Source organism: Psammomys obesus, unplaced genomic scaffold (genome assembly GCF_907164565.1).
Source record: "Psammomys obesus unplaced genomic scaffold, mPsaObe1.curated_primary_1811, whole genome shotgun sequence".
In the NCBI taxonomy this organism is placed as follows: domain Eukaryota; kingdom Metazoa; phylum Chordata; class Mammalia; order Rodentia; family Muridae; genus Psammomys; species Psammomys obesus.
In genome coordinates, this window is record NW_026596149.1 from 10,546,564 (window position 1) to 10,559,034 (window position 12,471).

At 43.7% G+C, this 12,471-nt stretch overlaps 1 protein-coding gene across 2 annotated transcripts in view; it reads left to right on the forward strand.

Moving 5' to 3' along the window:
- Positions 1-2,414, forward strand: part of Bend7 (BEN domain containing 7) — a 78,800-nt gene extending 76,386 nt beyond the window's left edge. For both annotated transcript variants that reach the window (XM_055593834.1, XM_055593835.1), the window contains exon 8: positions 298-2,414. In XM_055593834.1, coding sequence (XP_055449809.1) covers positions 298-359 — 62 coding nt within the window. In that variant the 3' untranslated portion in view covers positions 360-2,414. The remainder of the gene's footprint in view (positions 1-297) is intronic.
- The last annotated feature ends 10,057 nt before the right edge of the window (positions 2,415-12,471 follow it).

Here is a 12,471-nt window from a genome sequence, read left to right on the forward strand (position 1 = left end):
GCGTTCCCGGGTAAGCCATGCTGTAGCGTTCCCGGGTAAGCCATACTTAGCTGTTTTCTATTGCTGTACATCACCAATGGTAATATATATTCATGGGCTTTCTTGTTTTTTTAAAACAAGATCCTCAGAAATTCTTAATTCTTGAAATTACTCATTTAGAACAGTTGAAGCTGATGCTTAGTGACGTACCCAGACAATGCACGAGTGTCCCCACCCTCCAACCCTTCAGCCATGTGACAAACTGTCCAGCTCTGCTGTAGAGAAACAGCCTCCCTTATTGTTTTGTCTCTGTTGTAGGTAATATATTTGTCACCAAGAGAGAGACCCCGGAGGACCCAGAAGCAGGCTCCGTTGCCTAGACTTGCATCCTAGAGTACTCTTCCATTTCCTCAAAGGTCCACATAGCGGCTGGGGTTCCTACAGTGTGGGTGTTCCGTGGTGGCTTGTCCTGTCCGAATAATCTCTTTGTAACGTGTGGTATCACAACCCTAATTTGGCATAATATATTTTTAAAAGAAATGAAGCTTAGAGGTGTTGCCCTTTAAAACTCCAGCGTGTGTGGCCCGTCAGAGAGAAGCCACTCCCTCCCTGTTTTATCCATTCATAGTCTCAATGTGAATACACAGTCTTTCTAAACATATTTATTTTATTGTAAATTGCTTAGCTGCATGCAGAGGAGAGCTTCTCTTCCAGGACTGGCTGACAGAGGTTACGAAGCAGCGCTAACTAGCCCCTCCTCAGCTGAGAGGAGGAAACGGTTCTGGGAGACAGGAGATCTCTGACCTGGCCAGTGAAGTAGTAACCCAAAACAGAACCGAAGGAGTACAAACTAAGTACAGTTTCTTAGGAAAAAGAAAACTGCTTGGGAGCCACCAAGCCTTTAAAAGTGGTTTAACTGAGCAGTTTTTTCAAACCGTGGCTTTGACCCTGTGTTCATGTTCATTCTGTAGTTCATTTGTTCCCTCATGCACTTGCCTTCTACTTTATGTCAAACTAAATGTGAAAAAAAATCAGGGTTTATTTTAAAGAAAATGTTCCTGGGTGGATATGTGCTTTACAGAAATATTTACCTCCACATTTGTTTAGCTAATGAAATAGTGCATCGAAAATGCCACTTACTTAGGAAACCTTGCATTTACCCCTTATTCATCATGTAAAGGAAATTGCCTTGAATCTTAGGCACTCGACACAAAGGCCAAAAATTGCCGTGAAAGAAATGTAACTGTAGATCGTATTTGATGCCTGACCAAACCCCAGGGATGAAAACGGCCATGACAAAGCTTAGCCTTTTCCTAGTGTGTGTTCCAGCCACAGGTTAAAACAAACCAACAGTCAGTGCTTCAAGAACTAAGTCCCTCGCTGTGCAGGACTCCCACCGCAGTTCTCAGCGGTGAGAGAACTGAAAAGTAGGTTGCCTAGGGCCAGGTGGCCATAGAACCTGGCTGTCGCATGACCCTGTCCAGTACTGCGTCATATCACACTGAACGCGTAACGCTGAAGACAGGAGGACCAGAGCAGTATTCCACGGAGACCAGCTAGCCGATGAGGATGATATGTGATATCCCTGGAATGTGACAAATGTACTTTTGGGTGTTGCCTGTAGAGTCAGTCTAGCAACTAGCCAGCAACCTCTCATACATGTGAACCTTTTAGCTCTCTTCCTTTGGAAGCTACAAGGACAGCTTGGAAAGTACACCTTTCAGGTACTGGTTTGCGTTTCCAGCCGGTCCTCATCCCTTTGTTTTACTGAGTGGCCTGATGAGCTGCAGACAAACCGGGACTTTGGTTTAATTCTGCAGCAGATCCAGACAAAAACTGTCTTCTGCCTCCCAGAATAGAATACTCCCCAAGGAAATGGAAAAGCTGCGTTAGTCTGCTTCACTCTGTTAAATGGTGATGAATTTGGTTTTAGCGCAGGAAGAACGTATACTTAAAACTATAGGCCTGCTCAGTGTGCACTCTAAGCCTTCTAAAAAACACTTCCTTCCAAGCCGTAGTGACACCTTGGAGATTTCAGTACTTGAGGAGGGTACAGATCTTTCAACTCACAGATAAGTGCAATGGATTCACGAATTGGAAAGGCAGATCAAACTGTAACAGTAAAATCATTTTGTAAGTTTACATTGTATTTGTGTTAACTTACTGTGACTACTGTTCAGCTTTGTTCAGAAACCCTTTTTTATAAGCTTTCTTAGCAAAAAAAAAAGTCCATATCTATGGATGATATGTCTCAATCTGTACATATGTTTTATTAATATGTAAATATTCAGATTTTTTAAAATTACGTGTTCTTTTAAAAAGAATTCAATGCAAAGCTAGTTGTGAAATGGTGTGTAACACTGTGTTGTGATATCAACTCCCAAGATGCCCTTTATGTCCACTCTGGAAAAATACAATAAATTACTTTAATTGAATGCACGCGTGTCTTGCTTGCAACCCAGTCTTCCTGTGTTTATGAAGTCAATGCTGTTCATTAATTAAAAGCTATTTATGAATATTCTGACAGGTTTTCTCAGGAGTTATGCCTCTGTAGGAAATTATGTTTGCAAATAAAGCAAACAGATTTCTGCAGAGTGAGAGCCGGTAGGTGCCGGTCTGCCCATTGGATCAATGGCTACAGCAAGTCCCACAGAAACACTTGGGCCTTAAGCACTGAGATCCTCGAAGCCTAATTTTAAATGAATTAGGTAGCCTTATAATCTTCACTTAAAAGGTTAAGCCCTGCTTCTATGGAAACAACACACCAGAAGGCCAAATCAATCTTTTCCAATGTAAAGTGGCTGCGAAAGCGTGAGAGCTGCTGCTCTCTTCTTCAGCACAGCGGGGCGCTATGCCTCACTTGGTCTTGGTCCTGTCTAGTTCCTGAAGACATCCTCAGTCCCCAGCTCAGAGCGTGTGGCTCTCCCAGTCTGGAATCTGGCTCCCACTGGGGATTTACTTCAGGACCTGTTTCAAAATGAGGGTTTTGAGCTGTTTAGAACTGGAGTGGTGGGCTTGTGGTGGCAAGGGGTAGCCACTACCTCAGATAGCAGCTGGGCAGGGAAAGGGAGGCAGCTGTTTGCAAAAGAAAATCTACAGTCAACATAAATCTTCACACATTTTTTTTTTCTTTGAAGCTGGGAGCCATCCACAAGCTGTCCCCTCCTGCCATATGCCCTCTCTTTTGTGGGCTCCTTGTGTCCATGAAAATGTTTGTCGAGGGATCCCCATGATGCTTTACTGCCCGGGGCCACTGGGATACACTTGTTCCCTTGTGCTGGCAAGGACTGGTGTCCTAGCAGAAGGGCTCTGCTGACTGCTCCAGCCTAATGCGGTTTCAGTGAACGGCCACCTAATACCCGTGAGTATGAACTCAGTAGGCTAGGCTGCTTTGGGTGGCCTCAGTGGAAGAGGATGCGCTTAGTCCTGATTCAGCTTGATGTGCCAGAATGGGTTGTTATGAGAGGGAGAAGGGGATGGGGGGAAGGGAGAAGAAGATCAGAGTGCAAGACTGGGAGGAGAGGAGAGAAGGGATTGAGATTGGGATGTAAACCGAAGAAGTAAAAACATCAATTAAAAAGTGAGAAAGAAAAAGGGACACGAGGTTGGGGGAGATGAGATGGAAGGGCTGAATTTGAGAGGAGGAGGGGTTGAGTATAACCAGAAGACACTATGGAGTTCTCAAAGAATTGATACTTTAAGATGCCCTCATCCAGGATTCACTCAGACCACCTTAGCAAATGAGACATACAGCAGACCCTCATGGGAAACGGCACATTCAAGGCCTGTTTATATTCACAAACAACTTTACCAGAAAGGAGGGAATTTAAACTTGCAAGCTTTGCCCCAAACTAGAAGCAATTACGGTCTGTAGCACCATTCATCTCTCCCAGTTCATCCTTAGCTAATTAATCATCATCAGGGTGTTCCTCATGCCCTGCTTTGTTAATGCTCTTCTGGAACCCAGGCCTCAGTGTCAGCGAGATTATCTGTGAAACCATTTAGACTGCTGGCCCTCCAGAAACATTTTTACTCAACTTTTCCAGTGAGAATAAATTGGCTAAAAACCTTACATGGAAACCAGCAAATTGTGACCTCCTGGACATTTCTCCATTGCTTTGACAAAATACTTGAGATAAATCAACTTTGGGAAGGAACATTTAATTTGGCTCACGGTTTCAGACACCCAACAGATCCCGCGTTGCTGAGACTTGTGTGGATACAGAGGATTGTGGAGGAGAGCGGACAGCAGAGCATAGCTGCTCACCGCAGAGTCGCCAGGAAGCAGGGGAGGAAAGAAAGAAAAGGGACCCTCTAGAAGGTGTGCTCTCTATGACCTCCTTTTACCTTGGCCCTGTCTCTGACTGGCCCATTCATCTATAAACTCACTAGTAGAACTACAATCATCACAGAGACCCCCACCTCTGGAAACTGTCTTAGGGTCCAAGTTTACAGGACATGAGCCTCTGGGAGACATCCTAGACCCAGACCGGCCCACCGAGTACCGCCGTTATGAAAGTGACTCCCCTCTCATCACCCCACGTGCTGAACATTTTATCATAGAACCAAGAAGCAGCAGACCGGTGTCAACATTGCTGTGCTGGCCCCTGGGTGAGGGAAGGCCATGCAGGCAGACCAGTGAAAGGACCATGAACAAATCAGAGACCTAACACTATACTGTCTAACTTTCTGTAGTTTAGATCATGTGGGCTGCCCTGTCAACCACCTACGGCTTCCATAGACAGTGGCGAACTTGTGCCAATTGGTGGCCAAAGAGACACTGACCATGTTTGATGAGGATTGCATAACTCAGAATTTCAACCAATGCTCTGTGTGTCCACAGATCAGGTCCTGTGTTTTGTAGCTCAGAGCGCATGGAATTGGGCATCTCCCAAGCAGCCATATATACAGATATATATTATATGCGTGCACACCTGTGTGTATACGTTTAGGGCTCATTTTCTTATCAGAGAAAACGAAAATTCAAAGAAGAGTTGTTAAAAGGCCAAGGAATGTTCTAGAAACAGAATCCAGATGGTATAATGCCCAGGACACTTTGCATATAACCGATAACGCAAATGAGGTTCGTGTGTAAGGCTTTTTTCATTGTACTTGATACCATTTACATCTGTTCATTGAGAAGCTCCACATTTTAAATATTAACATTTGGGACTAGAGAGATGGTTCAGTGGTCAACAGCACTGGTTATTTGTCTAGAGAATCCAGTTTCATTCCTAGCACCCATATGGTGACTCAAACCATCTGAAAATCTAGCTCCAAGGGATCTGATGACATCTTCTGGCCTGCTCGGGTACCAGGCACACAAGTGGGACACAAAGATGCATACAGGCAACACACCCATACAGACAGATAAAATTAAATTAGACTTCAAAACCTAGATTTGAGACTGATGTACTTCCGGTCATCCCTTTTAAACACTCTTCCAGAAGTGCAGCTGCTGCTGGTATGTTGGACATTCTCTGACCAGCTCTCGTTCTTCCTATTACATGAACTCTCTCTCTCAAGGTTGAGGCAGATTCAAAAAGGTGGAGGGCCTTGGTGTGACTGTGAAGTGAAAATCAATTTTACAGGGGAAATGGAGCATCCTAAATTGTTACAACTAAGTGACTGATGCCAAGTGCATATTTTGTTAGAAAAACTGCTTTCTGCTGTATTCTAGCATGAGTGGGAAAGAGATTGTTATGATAGAGGGCACTCACCCGGTACTGTATCAAATTAACTATCATCCCAAGGCAATGTGTGTCTAACTACCTGATAAGAAAAATCAGAAGTAACTCAGTTAACACATGCTGTGCTGGCCCCACCCGGCTCTGGTTAGGAACATGGTCTTCTGCGCCATCCTGATGGGAAGCTCTTCACCTCACATAAACATACCCACTCCCGCCTCTCCTGCCCTTCACCAATGACCCCGGCAAAATGGACTGGCAATTGTTGAAGTCTGGCTCTCCTTACGATATCTGTTTGTAGTTAAGAGGTATGTGGGCACTGTTCAGGTTTGTCCTCCTACCCCGTTAATGCCAGTTTCTGAAGAGTGTCTTGTGCTTCCCTCCAGTAGAACTGGCTGCCCAGTCTTGGTGGCGACCGTATTATAAATATTAGATTGACTCCTGTGTCCAGGCTGTAGACCATGACACACACCATGATTATGCCATTATAACTATCTCTTCTGATAACAGGGTTTTATAAAATGAAAGTTCAAGCACTTTGGGAACAGAAAGCAGAGGATGAAGTAGACAAATTTGGTGTGGAAGACTATTGACCCATGCAGGTGTTGAAACAAATGAATTTTAAGAATATGAATGAAAAGTTGGGTTATAATTTGGGGGTCCCTTTTCCATTCAACTGTTATAGCTCCCAAATAACAAGACAGAGACCTATTGGATTTATTAATAAGCTTTAGGCTGTATCACTAGGCAGATATTGATCTATTCTAACCCCCTATGCTAGTCTGGCTATTTCCCAGCCACAAGCCCCAAATTATTTGCCATATTGGTCCTGCATGGGCTGTTTCTGCTCCATCAGGTCAGCCCTCATGGACATGTCCTTTCTCTGCCTCTTTTCTTCTCCTTTCTTCTCCTTTCTTCTCTCCTCTTCTCGCTCTGCCTCCTGCACCCTCCCTGGGACCCCTCCCTGGAGCAGAAGTCCATCCTTTCTGTCTCCTCTGCCCAATCATTGGCTGTTTAGCTTCTTTATTAACCAACCAGAGATAATTGGGGAGCAATGTTTACACAACGTTGATAACAATACCCATGTCCGGACTCTAACTGTATCTCAAGACACAGAAGTCACTACATCTGAATACACAGTGCACCAGACCAACAACCAACATGTGAGAGATTTCAACCCCTTCAGTTCAATGGAAACTTCTATCACCATTTGAAAATAAACAAACATTGGCCTTGGAAGAGGGCTCTGTCATTAAAATGTTTCTATGAAAGCAGGAAGACCTGGATTTTGCCTCCAATACCCATGTTTAACAAAAAATAAATGAAATTAATTTAAAAAAAATTGATCATGGTAATGTGTGCTTGTAATCCTAGCACTGAAGAGGCAGAGACGTGATGAGGGTGATCCCTAGGGATTGCTAACCAGCCTGCCTCACCTATGTGACAAGCCCTAGGCCAGTGGAAAACTTTGTCTCAGGGAGGACAGCATCTGAGGAAAACATCTGAGGTTGTCCTCTGGCTTCAACATGAACACACATGCGTACACATGCACACACACAGAGAGAGGGGGAGAGAGAGAGGACAGACATAAGACAAAAGCTAATCTATGTAAATATACAGTAAAAGTGGCATAACATTCAGCATAGCATGCAAGCTGCTATGACAAAGCCACCTCCCCCAAAAAATGTAGATTTACTAAAACAAGTTTTTCCTCTAACTTTGTAACAGCCTAATGCCAGATGTATCAATAGTAGTCAGCCCCACTCTGATCCCCGGGGTCATCCAGAAACATGGTTCAGTCCATTCTGTTTCCCTGTCACCCATTAGATGTCCATGTGTGTATCCTTGAGGCTGGCTTCCCATGTGTGCGCACCAAAGCCTTGGAGAGGAGGGAAAGGTTAGCAAAGAGAAAGTTATTTCTTTGTGAAAATTTTCCTCTAGGGCTTTTGTGTTGCATTTGTGCTTACATCTCCTGGGCCAGAACTTGATGAAGTGGCTACACAGAGCAACCAACAAGGGTATGACACAGAGCCTCAAACTGGGCGGCTCTGTGTTTATAAAAGCTGGTTCTGATACAAGAAGAGTCGGCAGCTGGAGCAACATTCCTGCCACAGATGCCACTCAGTGGGAAGAGGGTGGGGCTGAGGGTAACTGATGAAGTCATTAGTTAAGAAAAATAGGGTTAAACATATACAAAGATCAATTCAAAATAAGAGTTAAACTATAAAACTCTTTGAAGAATATATAGATGTATGTCTTCCTGCTTTAGGGGCAAGTAACAGTTGTTTATAGATGATGCCAAAATCACACGTGACAAAAGAAAAATAAGTAAGTTGGACGTCATAGGAACGAGAAGCTTTTATACTGTGAATAGTATCAAGAACCTGGAAGAAAACTCACAGAACGGGGTATGGAAAGGGCTCAGCGCATAGAAGCCTCGCTGTACAGGCGTATGGGGTGAAGTTCCTGCGAGGCTACCAGAGAGCCAGGCATGTGTGCTGGCCCCACAATGACCTCAGCCATGGGGAAGCTGCCGCTGTAGAGTCCTGGGGCAAGATGACGGCAAGCTGGAGATTCTGCAAGCGTCCTCCCTGCCTCGGTAAATAACATGGAGCACAGCTGAAGAAAGCAAACATTTGATGTCAGCTTATTGCCTCCACATACATGGGCACACATGACTACACACAATACACATGTGAACACACATAAACACATACACATACATCACACATAATGCAGGCATTAATAAAAGGAAAAACTTGGGGCTGGAGAGATGGCTCAGAGGTTAAGAGCACTGGCTGCTCTTCCTAAAGGTGCTGAGTTCAACTTCCAAAAACCACCTGGTGACTCACAACCATCTATAATGAGATCTGGTGCCCTCTTCTGGCGTGCATGTGTACATGCAGGCAAAACACTGTATACATAATAAAATAAATCTTTAAAAAAAAAGGAAAAACTCACAGGAGGCAGAAATATATTTGCAAATCATGTTATAGAAAAGCCTCGGATTTTGACTATGTAAAGCATTTCTGCAACTTGGAAATAAAAAGACAAATGCCTAATTTTAAAAGGGCAACATATTTGAACAGACCTCTCCAGAAATATGCACCGTGGGCAAGAAGGTTCACCATCATCCATCATCAGAGAAATGGAAATGAAAATCACAATGGGATCCATCTTCACAATTATTGTATTATTTACAATAAACAAAAAGAGATTAACAAGCATTAGCGAGACTGGAGAAATTGGAGCCCTTCTCAGACACTGCTATTGTGTGTGAGGTAAAGTGGTACAGGCTTTGCAGAATCATTTTGAAGTTCCTCAGAATCTTAGACAGTAACCATATAATCCAAAAACATTAGGTATCTAGGCAAAAGAATGTAAACATATGAGCACAAAAGCTTCATACCCAGATACGCGTGGCAGCATTATTCACTCTACTGGCTAGTTTTATGTCAGCTTGACACAAGCTGGATCAGGCTGAAGGCAAGTCTGTAGGGCCTTCTTAATTAGTGATTGATGGGGAAGGGCCCAATGGATGCAAACCATGAAGAGCAAGCCAGGAAGTAGTCCCTGGCCTCTACATCAGCTCCTGCCTCCAGGTTCCTGCCGTGGTAGAGTCCCTGTCCTGACTTCCTTTGATGATGAGCTGTGATGTTGAAGCATAAGCTGAATAAACCCTTTCCTCCCCAAGTTTCTTTGGTCATGGTGTTCCATCACAGTCATAGAAACCCTGACTAAGACATTCAAGAAAGCTGAAAACTGGAAACAATCCAGATCCCTGTCCTTTGATGGACATGACACCGGGTGTGTATCCCTTCCTTTGAATATTAATTTGATGACGAAAAGCAATGGAATGATGATGCATGCTAACACAGATGAACCTTGAAAACGGGGCATCAAGTTTTTAAAAAGCAGACACATAAAGCAGCACACCATATAGCTGCGATTTTCTAAAGTTGCCAGGACAGACAGGTGCAGAGAGGCACACAGTGTCTGTGTTTGCTTAGAGATGAACGGAGAAGCAGCACCGGTGGCTGCTGTGGAATGATGGGAATGTCTGAACTTCAGTCACTCTAACTGCACTGTAAATACCTTCTAAACACTAGATTGAGACTGTGAAATCATTAGTCTCATGTCATGTTAATTCTGTCTTAGTAAGTCTGTTGGAAATGTAATCATAATAAAATTGAGCTCTCCCCTCATTGCGGCAACTTATTCTAAATGTTTCAAAATTTTAAGGAAAATAAAACCATAAAATGTGTTTAAAATATTAAAATTAATATTTCATAAGCTAAGAGGGGGAAGCAAATTTGAAAACGTGACATAGTAGAAATTATCAAGTAAAATTTTATTTTATTCAGTACAAGGTTTAAATTATGTATCAAAAAGTTTACCAAATTAAATGGTAAGTGACAAAATTAGAAACTATTTGAAAGATAAATGTTTGTAGTGAAAACTTTATATATAAACTTTATCGATATAAAGTTTATCACACATATATACATGTATACACACTAAAAAATCAAATAGTTAATAAAAAACAAACAAAAAAGTTACAATTAGACAGACAGACTGGCACAAACCTGTAATACCAGTATATTCGAAGCTGAGGCAGGAGAGTACCTTTCAGTACCCACCTGAGCAACATAATAAAACCACATCTCAAAACTAAAGTGAAAAATGTAAATGGTAAAATCAGGGCTGGAGAGATGGCTCAATGGTTAATGGCACTTGCTGCTCTTGCAGGGGACCCAAGTTCAGGTCCAAGAACAGGTGGTACACATAGATAAATGCAAGCAAACACCCCCCCCCCAAAAAAAATGAATAAAATTTTTAATGCAAAAAATAACTCATTTTCAAGATTTATTTTTAACTGCGTGTGTATGTACTCTCTGTATAAAGACGTTCAGTGTGAGGGCAGGTGTCTGTGGATATGCATTTGCAGGTTTGTGGGCTAATGGAAGACGATAGATGTCTTCCTCTCTCGCTCTCCATCTACTCTTTGAATCACAGTCTCTCACTGGACTCAAAGCTTGCAGTTTCAGGTTGGCTGGCTCTCCGGGGAGCTCCCAGTATCCACGGGTTAACCACCAGTGTGGATACAGCCATGCATCAACATCCCCAGATCTTACATGGGTCCCAGAGATTGAACTTGAGTCCCCTTGCTTTTATAGAGAGAATCTGACCCATTGAAGCATTTTCCCCTGTTTTAGATTTTTAAAGGAATGTGTGTGTGTGCTTTCGTAAAATGAAAAAGAAAAAGAAAAAAAAAGACCACTACAAGATTGAGTAATGCACAGATCTGGGAAAGGGCAGTGCTTGGTGCTTGGATAGTGATATGAGACCCCAAGCACCTCGAAACTCTTGCAGTCCAGGCTTCTCAAGCATCAGGTAAGCCCCAGTAAAAGCTTTGTCTTCCTGGTCCTCTTGCTACCCTCATATGTACATTAGAGCTAATCTCAGGGATCTGGATGTTAGTGTTCTACCTTGAAGACAAAGCAGGCAGCCTGCAGCCTGGCAGAGAGGGGAGCCTCTGCAGCTTGAAAGGAAACGGGAGAACAGGCTTTATTAAAACAAACAAACCAAGCAAACAGACAAACCCTACTAGCCGCACGTGAGAAGAAAGCCATTGGATCTGTGAAGGCATCTGACATGTTAGTCAAAAGTCAGTGGCACGAAGCCCTTCGGGATTCGGAAAGCAATGTAAGAAAAACAAAACCTGAGGCGGATGATTGTAACACGTGAGACCAGGGACCTGGCGTGTTCTACCCCAGGAGTAGTTCTCTTATGGCTTCTTATCTATGCAATCCTGCACCGGCTAACAAGTGTCGAGACTTGGGAGATCAGCTTTGGGGATGTCTTACTTAGCCTACTTGTCGCTTGACACAGCCTAGGGTCATAAGAGAAGAAACGCCCCACTGGGGAATTACCTAGGTCAGACTGGCTTTTGAGCCAGTCCGCTGAGGGATAACGTCATCTCTAGCAGGTTGATTGAGATGTATAAGGAAGCTAGCTAACTCTGAGCTCGCCACTAGCAACAAGCGTCTTCCATAGTTCCTGCTGTACACTCCTGTGCCTGTGAGTTCCCCAGCCAGAGATAAGGCTCCACGAAATAGCAACTGTTTTGCCTTCACATTCCTGCCTTAACTTCCCTTAAAGATGGATGGTGAGCTGGAAGTACACAATGAAGTTAATTATTTCTGCCCACATTGCTTTTCATCAGAGTGCTGCATCACAGCCACACACAACAGGAACTACAATAGCGACTCTCATGGCCCACATGGGGCACCAGCTCTGTATGGCCTGGCTGGTACGTTGTTACGACACACAGCCCACCCAGCACTCTTCTCATGCTCTGTTCCTATAGGTTAACTCAGCTGCTGCTCAAGCCCTCTGGGAAATAGATACTGTGTTATCCCCATTTCACAGGTGAGAGGACTTGGGGCAGCTCACATGACTGGACTCGTGTAAACTCAATTTTTGTGATGCCAGTTTCTAATTTTACTGCCTGTTTTAGTGGAGCCTGACTGGGAAAAAGGAGGAGGAGGAGGAAGAAAGAGAGAAGAGGGAAAAGAAGAAAAAGGGAAAGAGAAACAACCACCACAGCCACCACCCTGGATAACCTCAGTGAGGGTCTTCTTGTATGACTCTCCCTTACGGTGCTTATTTCACACTGCCAGCAAGTATTCACTGCGTGCTTCCTGTGAACCGGGCATGGTCCTAAGTACATTACAGACAGCAACTTCCTCTCTACTATGAGCCTAGCAGGACTATTCCCACCAACTTCATTTTACAGGAAATG